Here is a 16,871-nt window from a genome sequence, read left to right as displayed (position 1 = left end):
TTTTGCTTTAGAAACGTGTTTATTGCACCTTTTTTGAGGGGACAAGGAGTTCAGAGCCTTTCCAGCTGACGTCTCCGGGGTGGAGACTCACGTCAGGGTGGGCGGGGAGTTGGGGCTGGGGAGGGTTGACTGGATTTTTGTTTGACCGATGATGATGAGGTAAGCACGTTCCTTCTTGGCCCCCTGGATCTGTTGTCACTGGGGGGAGGTTAATAACAATCTCTCCCATCCCCCAAATCAGGGAGGGGTTGCAAGGGAAGCCAGCAGGAAGGGGACAGCCCGGTCCCTTCCTCCGCAGGAATTTTCACATTGATGGGAGGTTAGCCGGGTGTGGGCCGAGATGCGGGGAGGGCGGCCCCCAGAATAGGAAGATGAGGTGGAAACAGTGGGGCAGAGACTGCTGGCATGCGCCCTTCCCTGGGATGCAGCCCTCCCGCAGGAGTGGCTCTCCAGGGCGTTCCTCATGCCAGCCCTCCGCGTCCGCCGGCCACGCGGCGTTATACAGTTGTCACTCTCATGACCACCTCCCGGCCGGAGCTGGTGCCGCCCCGGTGCTCGTTTGGCCGCAGGTGACTGAGGATGTGCAAGATGGTGTAGCCACAGTGATGGTTCAAAATCGTTCTAACCCGCTGACCCCGCCGGGGGTTCCTTTCGCTCCCGGAGGAGGGGTTCGTCCGTGAATTCCTGCCCCCGGCCTTGGCCGCCCCGCTGCCAACAGGCTCCCCCAGGTCCTTGGCCTTGTCGTAGTTCAGCACCTTCCACTGCTGGTTCACTGCCTGCCACCGCTTGAATATTCGATACACCGAGGAGCCCTCGTGAATGATCAGCCCTAAGGGAGAGAAGTCGGGGTGGGGGGAAAGAAGAGGTGAGACCTTCTGGGGCAGGCAGCCAAACAGGTCCCTTGAGATGGTGGCTGGACAGGGCTTGGAACTCATTCATGCCAATGTGGCTCTGGAAAATGTGCCCAGGCCCAACTATTCGGATCCCCTAATTCCCTTCAGGTTCCATGGACAACTGCAAGCTTCTGGGAGAGGGCGTGGGGTGGCCTGGTGTTTGGGAAGGGGAAGGCTGGGGCAGGGGAGGGGTGGTTGCAGATGGGGCTTAGATTGAGAGGTGTGACCCCTTGGAGGCCAGCGCTACCTTGGGGTTAGGCCCGTCGCCATAGAAGATCAGGGTTGGAAGGGACCTCAGGAGGTCATCTAGTCCAACCCCCTGCTCAAAGCAGGACCAACCCCAACTAAATCATCCCAGCCAGGGCTCTGTCAAGCCGGGCCATAAAAGCCTCTAAGAAAGGAGATTCCACCACCTCTCTAGGTAACCCATTCCAGTGCTTTGCCACCCTCCTAATGAAGTAGTGTTTCCTAATATCCAACCTAGACCTCCCCCACTGCAACTTGAGACCGTTGCTCCTTGTTCCGTCATCTGCCACCACTGAGAACAGCTGAGCTCCATCCTCTTTGGACCCCCCTTCAGGTGGTTGAAGACTGCTATCAAATCCCCCCTCACTCTTCTCTTCTGCAGACTAAATAACCCCAGTTCCCTCAGCCTTTCCTCATAAGTCATGTGCCCCAGCCCCCTGATCATTTTCGTTGCCCTCCGCTGCGCTCTCTCCAATTTGTTCACATCCCTTCTGTAGTGGGGAGACCAAAACTGGATGCAATACTCCAGATGTGGCCTCTCCAGTGCCGAATAGAGGGGAATAATCACTTCCCTCGATCTGCTGGCCATGCTCCTACTAATGCAGCCCAATATGCCATTAGCCTTCTTGGCAACAAGGGCACGCTGCTGACACAGCCATGGCATGTCTCGCTTAAATGTGCACAGGCCTGGCCCAGTGGCTGAGCTCAGAAAAGGGGTGGGGTCCTTCCATTTGAGCCCTGCTTGGGCTGGGTGGGCATATTGCTCCCAGTACGGGAGTCCCTGTGACTGAACGGGCCCTTGGGCATGGTGGGCATGTGGGGACCCTTCCTGTTTCCGTGCAGAGACCTCCCCTCTGTCAAGGGCCAGGAGTGTGAGCTCCAAGCCAGCCAGGGCAAGGTGGTTCCACCAAAACCCCAAGCCCGGGACATGGTCAGAACGGAGAGGCCGTGGCTTTGGAGCCGAAGGCTTGGAGAGTCACGGAGGCTCTGGATCTGAGCCTTTTATCACTGCAGGCTGTTTGGTATTGTTGGGCTACCCAGGAGCATTGGGGCTCTGTGTACTGGCTTATTATTGCAGGGTCTCCAGTGGGGGAGTCTGCACCCAATGGTCTGTTACTGTAGGGTTTTTAATAAGTACTGAGTCTCCATATGCACGCTGGTTCGGTTTTGCAGGGCTGCTCATGAATGCTGGGGCTATGCTTTCCGGTTCGTGATGGCAGGGTCGGTAATGAGCAGAGACCTCCGGACTGGCTGCCAGAATCCCTCCCTGGTGCTCCATGACCCAAGGAGAGCGAGCGCCCACAAGGGGGCTGGTTCTCCACATCCCTGCGTGCTGTGCAGCGATTCACACCACCCACACCACAACAGCATTTGACACTGGCTGTGCCCTTGTGTGTAGCACGAGGACCAGGGCAATGGAGAACCAGGCCCTGGCCTTGGGAGGCTGTGGACACACGTCCTTCAGCCAGCAGACCGGGCTACTACTTCGCCACGTCACCGCCCCGCAGATCAGAAGGCGAACAAGGGCTTTCCATCTCAGCAATCTGAGACCCTCCTTCGTACGCTACTGCTGCCCGTCTGGGTGACCTTGGGCATGTCCCTTCCCCTGTCCGTGCCTCAGTTTCCCTTGCCACCCATTGTCTATGTAGATTGTAAGTTCTTTAGGTCTCTCTCTTGCTACATGGATGTACAGCGCCTGGCACAATGGGGCCCTGATCTCAGTTGAGGCCCAAAGGCATAACAGTAATATAAATAAATAATCATCTCAGAATGGGCTGTCTGACTATTCATTCTTATTTTTAATTCTACCTATGAATTATTATTCTAGCTATTAAGTGTTTTATTATATTATTAAAATATAAGTATTATTTTATTAAAATTATCTAATTAGTGTGTATTAATGATCATTCTAGCAATTTATTATGTTAATATTTTAATATTAAATTATTGCAATATAATTATCATGATCTATTATTATACTAGACCATTAGTCACAATTATTAGAATAATTATCAATTATTCTAGTTATTATTTTATTAGAGTATTATTAAACTATAATCATTGCTTTTTATTATTATCTATTAATGATTATTCTACCATATTATTCTATCTGATAATCGTTATTCCTAATTGTATCAGGACCTATTACTGTAAATTTTTCGCACATGGGGAAGGCACCAAATACATGCAAACATTTCTAAGTAGCATTTCTCCTGTTTCACTGTCATAGGATACTGCCCATTGGCTGCGAGTCCGACCTCTTGCATTTCCTAATACGGGTACAATGGGACACACGTAGCCGCTGACTTAATCGGAAATTTACAATCCATCCTTTCATTTGCAGCTGGCAGCTCATCATTCCAGCCACAAAGCCCCAGCCGGTAATCGTCTCATCTCTGCTGTCTGCAGAGTCCATCATTGAACGCTGCCAGTCTCGTCCCAGTCCTGAGTCCACGTTATTCGCTTTTAATTAACAGGCGTTATCGCAATCAGGTGGGGCTTTATGGCCACTGAGGGATGCCTGGCTTGTTCGTTTACAGCACTAGCCCTTAGAGATCCCACCCAAGACGCCACTGGGCAAGGTGCTGTACACAGAAGAGCCCGTCCCTGCCCTGATGAGCAGTCTTATAGAGAAGAGGTGGGGAAACCGAGGCACAGAGCGGGGAAGTGACTTGCCCAAGGTCACCCAGGAAGGCAGTGGCAGAGCCAGGCACAGAATCCAGTTCTCCTGAATCCCAGGCTAGTGCTCCATCCATGGCACCACCCTACCCCTCATCACTCAACACCCCCCTGCCACCGGTAGGTCCCACTTCCTAGTGCTCTGCATTCCGATGCTCCCTCCCTACCCATCACCACAGGAATCGAGCGTGGTGCACCTCAGAGCTGAGGGGGGAGGCTATTGGGCAGCAGAGGGTGGGGGGATGAGGTGGATTCACCTTTTAGTTTCTGCTCTGGGTGAGCTGCCTAGCTCCAGCCAGAGGGGGTGCACGGGGGAAGCCAGGGAGCCCACGGCTGGGGTAGGGGGGACCTGACGGGCCGGGCTCTCACCTATGCAGACAATGTCCATAAAGCCGTACATGCCGTAGCAGATCTGGAAGAGCAGGTCCTGCCGCTGCCACTTGGCCGAGGGGCTGAGGGACGACCAGATGAGCCAGGAGATGCTGGCGATGAGGAAGAGGGAACCCAGGATGATGGCCGCGATCTGCACCTTCTCAATGACGGTCAGGGAAATCGCCTGCCACTGCAAGGGAAGAAGGCGCCGCGATGGGTTACTGGATCGGGTGCGGGTTGGGATCAGAGGGGGCTGGGCACCGCATGGGGCTGGGAAGAATGGGAGCTGGGGACTGTGGGGGACGGAGACCCTAGCGGCTGGGCACACGATGTGTGGCAGGGAAATCATAGAGGCCAAGGGATCTGGTTTTTGTGGGAGGGGGCTGGAGCTGCAGTGGGTTGCGGGGAGGGAATCACAGGGGTTAGGGCACCCGGGGAAGGAAAGCCGCTGCCAGTGCACCAGGATAAAGTCAAGTCAGGTCTGGTCTGTGCCGAGTAGATTCTGAGGAATATTTGGATGCCGAGCAATTGATTTGCACTCCGGGGCCAGGGACTGCTGCCAGTAGGGGCCCATCGGGGGGAGGCGTGGGGGGGAAGCCCAGGGCTGGGAGAAGGAGGCTGCAGGTCAGGGTTGAGGGGCACTGACAGAGCTGTGGAAAGGGAGCCAAAGGCTGGGATAGCCGGGGGTTGTCAGTTGGGATTTCCCCGCCCCGCCCCGTCCCGGCTCATGCTCCTCTCCTGAGGCCTCAAAGCAGCAGCTGCTGAACGGGGCCAGGAGGCAGGAGCAGCCACCTCTCTGCTCAGCACGGCTGCTGATCCCACGCTCCTGGCTCTGAGGGGGTTCCCAGGAGCAGCCCATGTCTAGGAGCGCAGTGGCCCTGTATCAGGGTCAGTGTCAGTATCAGTGTCGGGGCGTGTGCCTAGCTTGTGTGCACACGAGTGCCGGCCTGTGTCTGTGCACCGTACCGCCGGGGCGCCCCCCGCTCACCTGCAGGGGGTTCTTTGTGCTGATGGCTAACACCTGGTATTTGAAGTAGCAGAGCTCGCAGCTCCAGGAGCCCCTCTCGCTGATCCAGCGAATCAGGCAGGGCTGGTGCGTGCAGCGGACGGACCCGTCGCACCGGCATGGGCTCAGGAGCTCCCCCTGCAAAGCAAACAGGCCCTGGGGTTAGGAGCTGGCAGGGGCGGGGGGGGGGGGGGACGCTCCCCAAGGGGATGCTGGGTAACGCCAACCCTCCCCACTCTGCGGCCCCAGCGAGCGCCTGGCAAGAGCCACGCTCCATTAGGCCACTAACGTTTAAACAGCGGTTTATTAGCCTCGTCTGCTTGATGCGCTGACGGGGGGAGCAATTAGCATAAATATTTCATGCCTCCTGACAGGAAGCACTAACGACGCATCATGGAGACACTGGGCCAGCAGAGCCCCGGTGATTCCCCTCAGCAGGGGTCACAGGGGTCATGGCCTCCCTCCCCATCCCCAGAAAAAACGTAGCCATCGGTCAGTTTTATGACCACAGGAAATTGGTGCTTAGATACCATGTTGATGGCATGATAGATAGGTAGATAGTTAGATGGGGTGGATGGAGATAGATAGATAGATAGATAGAAGGGGGCAGGATGGATGATGGTGTTGCCCCGTACCCGTGTATCCCTAAGCAGGTGCCTACCGGGGGGAGAGGTGAAGCCCCCACGATGACACTCTGAGTCCCATCAAGTTTTGCAGAAAATCTTTATTTTTTTCTAACTGTCCCTGTTGGGTGCAAAATCCCAGCTTGATCCTCCCGTGGCAGGTGGGGGGCGGCACAGCAGCGCGATAGTGCCCCCAAGGAGCCCCACCCCAGCCGCAGCTCCGCACACCGGACTGCAGACTGCTCCCCCCAGCGGGAGCTGCAGAGGCTGGTCCGACAGTGGGGCCATCCCCAGCTGCATGGGGCTGAGAGGAGCCCGGGGTGGCTGTGCCGGGGGCTGGGGACAATCCCTCTTCTAAGGAGAAGCAACGACAGTCTGCAAAGCAGAGAGGGGGGCTGAGAGGCGAGGAAACCCCGGGGGCTTTGCTCAGTGCTGGCAGCTGCCTTCAGCAGCATCAGAGACGGGGTCATTGTCCTAGGAAGTCTGGGCTATGCTCCGTGCTGGGCCGGGGGGATCCCTTCCCGTTAGGGAGCGGGAGGCCAGGGCGGCTGTTCAGAGATGAACAGTGTTACAGAGCGACTCGGAAAAGAGCAGGCAACGTTCAGGGCAGCTGGGTGATGGGTGCTGGGCTCCCCATGCACAACCCCTGCCATCCTAGCCCTGCCCCCAGCTCTGCCAATGCCCCTCAATCCTGATCCGCAGCCCCCTGGTATCCCAGCCCCACCTCTCACCCTGTTCTGCAGTCCCGTCCCCTCGGCAGGGCTGATCCAAAGCCCCAACCCCGTCACCTCCCCTTCGCTGGGCAACTTTGGCATAGTAATGACCGTCACTTGACTTTTCCTTCCCACGCTTTCAGCTCGGCAGCTGGTCACAGACAGACCCCGATCGCAGCTTCCCCAGTGTCCCTGCTGCCCGTGCCCCCCCTCGTCGGCAGCCCCGTCCTCATCCCCTCCCTTTCCCTTAATTAGCGTCTTTGCTATTCGGCAGACAGTGCGGGGCTCTCCATGAGGCTCCCTTCCGCCAGCTGCTCTACCCATGGCTTTGGCCCCCCTCCCGTGCATCAGAGAACCCAGCCCAGGGCACACTGGGGGCACGGGTGTGATGGGCAATGGGTGGCGCCTGTTGTGAGGCATTCAGCTGCCTTGAAGCTCCTGCTGAGCAGGGACCCTGCAGCACAACTGCTGACACCCCTTCCCCGATGGGGAGGATAATCCAAGGACATGCAGCCTCCTCCCCACGGAAAATCCCAAGCCAGGACTCCAGCCCCCCACACCCAGCCAGCCCCCCCAAACCGAGGTACCTGGGGCGCTGCACTCAGCATGGCTCTGGACAGGCTGTGCGAACCCGGCAGAGCCCAGGTCGTAAAGCTGGGGGACAGACCCACAGACAGCGGCTGACCCAGAGGGGCCTCGGTCACTACAACAACTAAAGAGGGGTCACCGGCCCTCCAGAGGTCCTCTCCCCGCCGGTCCCGTGCCACGAGGCAGAGGACGCACAGACGCCAAGCTCGACTGGCTACCACCTGGCGGATCACGCTCTGCCAGTTTCACGGCTGGCTGACCCCACACCGGTGCACGCATCCCGCCTGCCAACTTGGTTGGCTGCAGAGAGACGGACCCAGCCAGGGCAGGGGGTTCTGATCCATCTCCCCACTGGGCTGGCCCACACTAGCATTGATCACCGGGGCCTGGCATTGATCACTGGGGCCTGCTCTGGCTCCCCAAATGCCCCATCTGGCATAAAAGTCTCCCGCACCCTTTCTCCCTAGTAGGCCCAGGGGCATTTACTCCTGTCATCCAAGGAGCACCCCCTGCCATACCTGTGTGATCCCATCCAGACTCCAGCTGGGGATTTACCAAGGCCGGGCAGGCTGGAGAGCGGTGCCCATGGCTGCACAAACCGATGTCTGCTTCGGAGGGTGCAAAGTGTTGGATTCTCGGCGCCACCCAAAGGGCCTTCAAGAGGGTGGCAACAGCCTGGTTGGTGTCCAAGCTGGCCTAACAGCTCTGCTCACACACACCGCACCGGAGCCCCTGGCATAGTGGGCGGCTTGGGGACCATGGCCAAAGAGCATTGCACTCTGGGTATTCTTGGTTCCACGGGGCTGGGGAAGCAGAGCGCAAATGAGAGCAGCCTTTAGGCTGCTCTAACTTGCAGCAAGGGCAAGGCCGGGCCTGAATATGGAGGTACAGAGAGGGAGGGCTCTGATGTCACAGGTAGCCTTTGAAAGGCATTTTTTAGGACTAATGGTCATTTATTTTTGCCCACAACATTCCAGGCAAGCTGCCCTCTTTCAAGATGGCCACCCCTGCCCTTGGTTCCCAGCCCTCGACAGCCCGGGCTTCCCTGAGGGCCCTTGCGACTTCTGCTCCATGCAGAGCAATAGCAGACAGCAGCCATTTCACAAGAGCGCAGTTCTCGGGGGAGCTCGCCGGAGGGAAATAGCATTTGCCCGTCACTGCTGCAGGAGAAATGAAAAACCAAACGGCCAAGAATCACCAGCAGCCCCCAGAGAACGGAGCCTCAGGTGGAGCTGGCGCCCCTGGGATCTTTAACCCCACGGGGAGTTCGGACAGCCTGCGCCGGTCCATTGTTAAGGCCATGTGGGACAAACAAAATGGCACCATGCCCACCGCTCCGTTTCTCACGGGCGCTGTTCTTTAATGATCGCCCGACCCGCTGCAGGTTTGCTCTGGGCTCGGGGGGATCTGGGGCCGGAGTCACGATTTTAGCGTGCAGCTCGGCTTGGCGCTCCAGACGGAACCACCCCGGCAGGGCCAGCACCTGAGGGCTAACCAGACACCAGGGGAATCCCCAGAAAACAGGAGCGCATCCCCTCTCCGCTCCAGGGGAACAATGGAGAACCCCCCCACATACACATCTAAGAATGTATCTGAGTGCCCCCCACCCCCCAACCCCAGCCAGGATGGGGGTGAAGGCACCTCTAACTCAGGGCCGCTGGACAGGGCCCCCTTGTATGTGATGTCTGGAGAGGGCGCATGGGGCAGGCGGGTGGGACTGTGAGCTCCAGGAGTCCTGGACACCAGATTGGGACAGTGACCCCATCCCGGTCCCCCAGGGGCAGCCCCCGGGCCACACAGAAAATTCCACTCCCTTAATGCATAAATAACACACAGAGCCTGGCGTGATAGGGTCCTGCGCCTCAACTGGGGTTCCTCGGTGCTACCATAATAAACCTAATAAATAACGTACCGCCCCTAGCGCAATGAGGTCCTGGGCCATGACTGAGAACCCCACTGCCACGCCCCTCCACTGAGCACCGCACGGCCCTCCTCCCCACTGAGCACCCCATGGCCCGCCCCCTCCCCCACTAGTCTGCTCGGCTCTTACCATGTGGCACCAGCACCCTCCTCTCCCTGCATCCCCCCTTGCTTGCCAGCTCCCACCTCAACACCTCCCCCACGCGCTGTCCTCTTGCAGGGGAGGCTGCCCTGGGCCACCGCAGCTACAGGCGACTGGCACCAGGGTAGGACAAGGGGCAGCGAAGGATCCAAGACTGTCTGATGCTCTCGGAGCGTTTCCCCTCCTCAGGTGAATGCCTCCAGGCCTGGGACTGTCCCTTGCCCAGCAGGTGGGCAGCGCCAGGCCCCTGGTGGGTGCCGCCAGGATACACACATTGCTCACAGCTCAGTGAGTAATTTGCTGCATTATGGTGGCACCCCAGTGGCCCTAACCAGGCTTGGGGCCCTGTCGTGCCAGGCGCTGCACAGACCCAGAGCGAGAGACAGTCCCTGGGCCCCAGGGCTCGCAATTTGAGCAGAGCAGGCAAAGGGGTAGAACAGAGTGACAGAGGCTAGAGCAGGACAGGGGATCCACACGGGAGGATACGGACCCTGAGATTAGGGTTTAGTGGCTGAATCACAGGACGGGGAGCCAGGACTCCTGGGTTCTCTACCCAGCTCTGGGAAGGGAGTGGGGGGTAGCTGGTTAGCCTGGGGGGCTGGGAGCCAGGACCCCTGGGTTCAATTCCCAGTGAGTGGGGGCTAGTGGGTTAGAGCAGGGGGCCTGGATACCAGCCTACCCCCGAGTCCTGGCACAGCCTGTGGCGGTTCCTGTCCTTGGGCCATGGAGCCCGCATGCCACGTGCTGCTGGGGAATGTCTCACCCATCACCTGGAGCCGCGACAGGGCTCCAATTAAAGTGACATTTCAACATGCACTGCCCTGGGCTGATGACTCACTTCCTGCCAGGCTCCATCCACCACAGAGAGCTGGGGAGGGGGCCCCTGGGCTTTCCCCCCCCACCCTTCGGGGCCTGGCCAGAACCATCCTCTGGGGCCTGGGTCTGCTTCCATCTCTGCAGCCTCCTCCCCCCCCCCGTTTCACACCTCCCACCACATCCCCCCATTTCACCGAGGGGGAAACTGAGTCACAGAGACGGGCCATGTTATCCAGGACAGCGTAGCCCTCCCCGCTCAGAGCAGGGGGTCCCACCAATGGACCATGGAGCCCAGAGATGAGCGTCAAAGACAGTTTTGGGGAGGAATTAAACTGGCTCGGCTCGGAGACAGTCGGAGAATGAACCCTAAGGCTGCGAACTGGCTTTTATGGGGAAGCCCCCATGGCACGGGCAGGATGCCCTGGAGATGTAGCAACTTGTGGATGGAAAAGGGTCAGCCCTGTGCAGGGAATGGGGGGGGCGCGAAGGGGCCCAGCCAGGAGGAGGAGAAATATCTTATCAGCCTGACGGAGCTGCCCGGGGAGTCACCGCAATGGTTGGGGCGATAGCTCCCATGCTGGAGCCGTGGGACGCCAGATGGGGCAGGGTCCTGGTGGGAGGGGCCAGAAGGAACCTGTGGGCATGGGCGCCAGGTTTGTAGAATTTTTGGTGGTGCCCAGAACGGGTCCAAGCAGAGCCGTCCCATCCATAGGACGGACCGGGGCAACTGCTCCGGGCACCACACTTTGAGGGGCCCCACACTACAGGGAGACCCGGTGGAAAGCAGGGGTGGGAAGAGGTGGGGCGGGGTGGGGCAAGAAGAGGCAGGTAGGGATTTGGGGGAAGGGGTGGAGTGGGGGCGGGAAGAGGCAGACGGGGGGCTTGGGAGAAGGGGCAGAGCAGGGGCGGGAAGAGGTGAGCAGGGCAGGCTGGGGCTGGGTCGCTCGCTGCTGCTGGTGCCAGGCCCCCTGAGTAACTCCCCAGGCCGCCAAGGATCCCACGTCCCCCTGAAGCGTGGGGCCCCGCATAGCATGGGGCCCGGGACGGTTGCCCCGATCCATCCTATGGACGGGACGGCTCTGAAAATATAAACCCAAACATTGCTGGAGCCGGGCCCACGTTCCTGAATATTGGTGGAGCACGGGCCCCATGGGCCCATATAACTCGCCTGCCCATGCCTGCAGGGGCTTCCCACGATCCCAACCCCTACCCAAGAGCAGCCCTGCACCCAGGGCTTCCCTTGCTGGGTTCTGGGCGTCCCTGCCACGCTGCCATCCCTCCTGCCGCACCAGCTGGCCCAGGTGTTTGGCCCTGGCCCGGACAGCTTCTCTCTCAGACACCAGGACCTCGGGAGGCCAGAAAGCCCAGCCTCCTTGGCGGGGACTGGGCCGTCTCTGTCACCAAGGCCAGGGCAAGCTGGCACCAACCCAGCAAGCCCGGCAGCCCCCTATTGAGTTGCTTTCACTTTAGCTGGGATGGAGACGTGCTGGATCTGCCCGGGGTCCAATCCCTGGTGGTGTTTGGGGACGGGGAAAGGGGAGGGACAACTCCCTGTCTCTCCCACACGTCCCCAGCCCCACATGGTGGGACATGTCTGCAATGACACCTCTGCCGTCCGTCCCGTGTCACTGAATCACCTTCTAGGCCAGATCTATGCACCAGGCTGAACTCTAGGGAGACAGAGCTGGCGGCGGAGGGCCGAAGTTGGAGGGCCCTGTACATCTGGCTCACTTCCAATGCCATGTGCCACTGGGGGCATGGGCATCCCTGCCTCTCTGCAACTGAGTGCTCTATGCCCCCGCCCCGGGGCACAGCCCTGGTGGGCTGCAGGGGCACAGGGAATAAGGGGGCACAGGCGGGAGCCCCCCGCTGGAGTCTAAAGAGCCACAAGCACTGAAGCATGCACCAACATGTGTGTGAATGCACATCCATGTCATACGTAGGCACCTACACGCCGAGATGTGTGGGCGCACACGTCTACAGGCACGGGCGCACACGTGTCCAGTCACACACGTACACCAACACGGATATGCCCACGTGTTTGCATAGGCACGTGGGGCCAGGCACGAATGTGCACAAAAGCGCCCCCATGTCCCCACCAGCACGTTCTGGTGTATGCAGCAAAAGCAGAGACGCAACCCCCCCACCCCCCGACACACACACACATTTACCTGAGGCGTTTACCATCCCCCATTATGCCTATCGGCCAGGAGGGAGTTACTGGTGCATTAGCTCCAAATGACCCCCGTCAGTATCACAGGGTCCCCACTCTCGGTACCCCCAGTCCCAGTGCAAACCCTAAATCACTCCTTAAATCTCATCTTCAAGGCCATAAAAATCCCACTGGCCTCATTCCCTCTTGGGAGTTGCTGGGGTTAAAGTGCTCCAAGGACTCCCCAAGGGAGAGGGAGGGGGTTCCCACTGGGGTTCGCCAACCCCAGATCCCCTGTCCCATTCCTTTCCTCTTTGCCACTTGAATCTGCCCAGCTCCAGCCGGGGGGCATGGACCCATGTGCCTCACTCTAGCCACGCCTCGGCAGTTCCTAGAAAGACTTCGCTCCCTCCCGTGACTCCATGGCCCAGGCCTGTTTAAATCCAGGAGTCCCCCTTCTCCAGGGCATCCGGCAGCACCAGGACCGGAAGAACAAGCTCTGCGCGGCTTCCATGCAGGGGAGTTGGGAGCAGTAAGTACCGCGGCTGCCTGGTCTCGAAGGGGAAAGATTAATTAACGGTTCCCAAATCCCAGAATAAATATCCCGCCTTCCTCCGGCGCAGGCAGGTCTGTGTCTGCCAAGAAATGGGGCCAACAGGTGGGGACGGAAGGAGCCTCTCGTCTACCCCATGGTTCCAACCTCCTGCTTTTCTCTCATTTCCTCTCCTCCCCCAGGCTCCCCCTGCCCGTCCAGATGAGGGACACTCCCATCAGCTTGGCCCAGCGAGTTCAGTGCCACGCCTGGCATCTCTCTTGTCTGCAGTCACACCTGGCTCTCCAAGGCAAGCAGCACTTCCCCTCTGGAGTTACAGACACTGGGTCTTATGCGTCTCAGAGTACCTCTGGCCGGGATCGCAGGAGATCTTGCTGGGTTAGGCCCGGGCATTACTCAGATGGGAGACTTGCCAGGTGCCTGCAGCCAGCTGGACATTCAGCAGGTGGAGATCTCCCCTGAGGCCCCCTGCCACAGAGGACCCTGCCTCGGCCCCTCTGCTATTGGGACGAGACACTTCTTAAGCCACTACACGCCTCTGGCCACTCAAGAGCCTCCAACTCTTCTCACAAGAGTCACAGCGTTATCCCCAGCACCCCACTTCCAACTCTGGGAATTACCCGATCCCTTAGACATCCCGCTGCAGTGCCATTTCGCGCATCCACTCTCACGCACTGCTCAGCGGCAGCTGTGCTCCTCCCCAGAGGTGGCTGTATTTTGGTGGGGGGGGATGGGACTGCTGGACACCGCATGCTCTCAGGGCAGCCAGCGAGCCATCAGTACGGTGCTCCGCGCCAGGCCTACCTGTGCTGAGACACAATGCTTCTCTGCCCCGGCCCCAAACAACACACCCACAAGCTAGGTCTGACTAATGCCCGGGCATTATTGTAACCCCAGTGCAGCCCCTGAAAGCTCCAGAGTCCTTTATTCCCCCAGGATTTCAGTGCAAGCTGCATACTCCTCCGTCCCACTGACTATACCCATCGGGACACATCCCTTCAGATGCCCAGACCCATCCTGCCAACCCACCCCCTAAGCAGCACTAAGTCCATCCATGGCACCACAAGGGTGGGTATGACCCAGTCCCGGGTCTAAGGGGGGAGCAGTGGGTGGGCTAGAGGGGACATGGCCCTGCAAGGAACCATTCTTCAAAATAAGAGACACATAGTGCCCACTAAGACCACCTTCGTCTGGGCATCAGCATTTCTTAAGAGGGCCAGGAGGACAACTCAAATACCCTCCCTGGACATCTTCACCATAACAACCCAGCTCCCTTGCCACGAGGCACAGACCCTGGCATTGCCTGGCACACAGACCTTGTCACCCTTACCATGAGGCACAGACCCTGGCATTGCCTGGTGCACAGAACCTGTCACCCTTGCCACGAGGCACAGACCCTGCCTGCCCTGCCCCTGAGAATCCCTTGGCACCCTCATCCCCTGGTACCTCCACCCATGATCTCTTCCTGGCACCCTTCACCCCCTGGTATCCCTCAAACCTAGTAACTCCCTGACCTCCTCACCCCTAGTAATCCTGGTAACTCCCGGCAACCCTCACCCCTCCTAACCCTTTTACACCTCTCACCCCTAGTAACCCCCGACACCCCTCACCCCTAGTAATCCCGGTAACCCCTGGCAACCCTCACCACTAGTAACCCCAGTAACTCCCCTGACATCCCTCAGCCCCAGCAACTCTCACCCTTAGTAACCCTTTTACACTCCTCACCCTTAGTAACCCCCTGACACCGCTCACCCCTAGTAACTCCCTGGCAACCCTCACCCCTAGTAACCCCCCAGCAATGCTCACCACTACTAACCCCCAGTAATCCCCCTGACACCCCTCACCCCCAGCAACTCTCACCCCTAGTAACTCTTTTACACCTCTCACCCTTAGTAACCCCCCTAGCAACCCTCCCCCCAGCAACCCCCTGGCAACCCTCATTCCTAGTAACCCCCTGACACTCCTAACCCCTAGTAACCCCCTGGCATCTCATCCCTAGTAACCCTGGTAACCCCCTGGCACTCCTCACCCCTAGTAACCCCCCTGACACCCCTCACCCCCAGCAACTCTCACCCCTAGTTAACCCCCTGACACCCTTAGTAATCTTGGTAACCTCCGGCAACCCTCACCCCTAGTAAGCCCCTCGCACCCCTCACACCCCCCTTGGCATCCCTCACTCCTGGTAACCCGCTTGTACCCCTAACCCCTAGTAGCCCCCTGGCACCTCACCCCTAGTAACCCAGGTAACCCCCCTCACCCCTAGCAACCCCAGCGAGGCGCCGACTGACCTGCTCGGGCCCCTGGAAGCAGATCCGGCACTGCGGGGTCCTCATGCCGCTGTCCAGGCTGCTGCTGAGCGACACGGTGTCCAGGCCCCCCCCGGCTCCGGGCTGCTGGCCGGGCTGCTGGCCGGGGGGCGGCGGCCGCGGTTCCTTCTCCTCCCAGGCCAGGCTGCGGGGCCGGGGCTCGGCCACCCCCCCGTAGTATTCGGCCTCATCGTCCTGCCGGGCCGAGCAGTCGGCGAAGGGGGGCCAGCCGCAGCCGCGGCCCCCCGGCGCCCGGCTCCCCCCGGCTCCGGGCTCGGGCTCCGGGCGGCCCCGCCGCGTCAGCACCAGCAGCTTCAGCTCGTTGAAGAACATGCGGATCCGGTACTTGAACATCCCGGAGCCCGGGCCCAGCGGCGGCGGCGCCTTGGAGAGCTGGGGCAGGGGCGCACGGGGCGCGCACGGGGCGCGGGGGGCGCTTAGCTCTGTCCCTGCGAGGCGCCCGCCGCATCGGGAGAAGGGGAGGAGGAGGGGGCCTGTGGGGGGGTCTCGAGGGGGCAACAAGGGGGAGAGGGAGCAGCACCGCCTGGGTGATACATCTCCGGGGGCGCCGGGACAGGGGAGCGCACGGGGGGGGCAGCTGGTGATAGAGGGGGGACAGGGGACCCCGGCGGGGCAGGGAAGGTGGGGGGGGGCCCGGTCGCTTTCCTAAGGCCGGGCCGGTTCGCTGGGTGCCTGGGCCCCTCCGCCGCCTGCGTCCAGCTGCCTCCCCCGGGTCATGGTGAGCGGCGCAGGCGGAGGCCGGGACCCCCCGACGGCGGCGAATGCGGGGACCGATCCCCCAGCGGCAAATCCAGCGGCGGCCCAAAGGGGCTTAAACCCGGGGGGCTGCGCCCCTCTCCGCCTCCTCCCCTCGGGGCGCCGGCTCCTTTGTCTGCAGGGCTCCGGGCATCTCCGCTCCTCCCGGCAGGCGCTCACCCGCCGACCCGCGGGGCCCGGAGGAGCCGCATCCTGCCCGGGCGCCCAGCCTCGCGTCCCCCTTCTCCGCGCCCCGGCTGGGGCTCGCCCTGCGCCGTGGGTATTGTCTCTCCAAAGCCGCGGCTCTGCGCGCAACAGGAGCCGCTGCTGCCGCCCGGAGCGCTCCCCCTCCTTCCGGGGGGCCAGCGCCCCCCGCCCCGCCAAGCTCCCCCTCCCCAGCCACCGCCGGGAAGACTAGGGCGCAGGGCTGGCCGCGGCTCGGGGCTGGAGGGGAGAAATATGGCTTCTTCTTCCGGTACAGCAGCGTGTTAAATAAAACATTTCGGGAGGGGGGGGAAGCAAGGGCTGCTGCGTTACGCTGCTTGTCCCCCCCCCCCAACGTGGGGAGCACGTGGGGGGAGTCCCCGGGAAATGTGAAAGTGACCAGAGGGGGCCCCCCCCCTCCGCGAAGATGGGAGCCTTCCAGACGGGGAAGGGGCGAGGAAAGGTCCCACTTTCCCCCTCTCCAGGAAGGAGGGACCGGAGCCAGGAGGAGGCAGGTGTGGGGAGCCCTGCCAGCCCACGGTTCCCCTCCCCAGCAATCCAGAAGGAGCCCTGCCTCTGCCCTCCCCAAGCCTGGAGTGCGGAGTGAGTGAGTGAGGCTCCGTCTCTTTGTCTCTCTCCCACACACACCCAGGTCCCTGGCCGCAGCCTGGCTGAACTAGGGGAACTTTGGCTGTGAATTTCCCAGCCTGGCTACCCTCCTCCAAATCCCTCCCCAGTCAGGGCGCCTACACCAGACTCGACCCCGGTTTGATGGCTTGGCTGTGAGCAGGTCACCTTATCCACTAATGTCCCATCGATTTCTTTGTGCCCCCTCCGCCCTCATCTGTGTCATAGGATTGACCAAGATCCCATTATGCTAGGAGCATCTCCCAGCTCCTGGA

General features: G+C 60.3%; 1 protein-coding gene across 1 annotated transcript; it reads right to left on the bottom strand.

The window, feature by feature from the left end:
* On the bottom strand, positions 1-16,212 carry MARCHF9 (membrane associated ring-CH-type finger 9). The gene is made up of 4 exons (XM_038378639.2): positions 14,992-16,212; positions 5,179-5,334; positions 4,188-4,380; positions 1-829 (listed from the first exon to the last, which is right to left on the bottom strand). Exons 1-4 carry the CDS (start codon positions 15,361-15,363, stop codon positions 498-500), a joined length of 1,053 nt encoding a protein of 350 aa, XP_038234567.1. The 5' UTR covers positions 15,364-16,212; the 3' UTR covers positions 1-497.
* Positions 16,213-16,871: the final 659 nt, after the last annotated feature.

This window comes from Dermochelys coriacea, chromosome 20, assembly GCF_009764565.3.
Source record: "Dermochelys coriacea isolate rDerCor1 chromosome 20, rDerCor1.pri.v4, whole genome shotgun sequence".
Classification (NCBI taxonomy): Eukaryota; Metazoa; Chordata; order Testudines; family Dermochelyidae; genus Dermochelys; species Dermochelys coriacea.
This window is presented reverse-complemented; position numbering and strand designations above follow the sequence as displayed.

Excerpts from the sequence above, each read along its gene's own strand:
- MARCHF9 (XM_038378639.2), bottom strand. The coding sequence starts at position 15,363 with ATGTTCAAGTACCGGATCCGCATGTTCTTCAACGAGCTGAAGCTGCTG. Across the intron at positions 4,381-5,178 it reads GCACAAAGAACCCCCTGCAG|TGGCAGGCGATTTCCCTGAC; the intron begins GTGAGCGGGGGG and ends CTTCCCTTGCAG. Across the intron at positions 830-4,187 it reads TATGGACATTGTCTGCATAG|GGCTGATCATTCACGAGGGC; the intron begins GTGAGAGCCCGG and ends TCTCTCCCTTAG.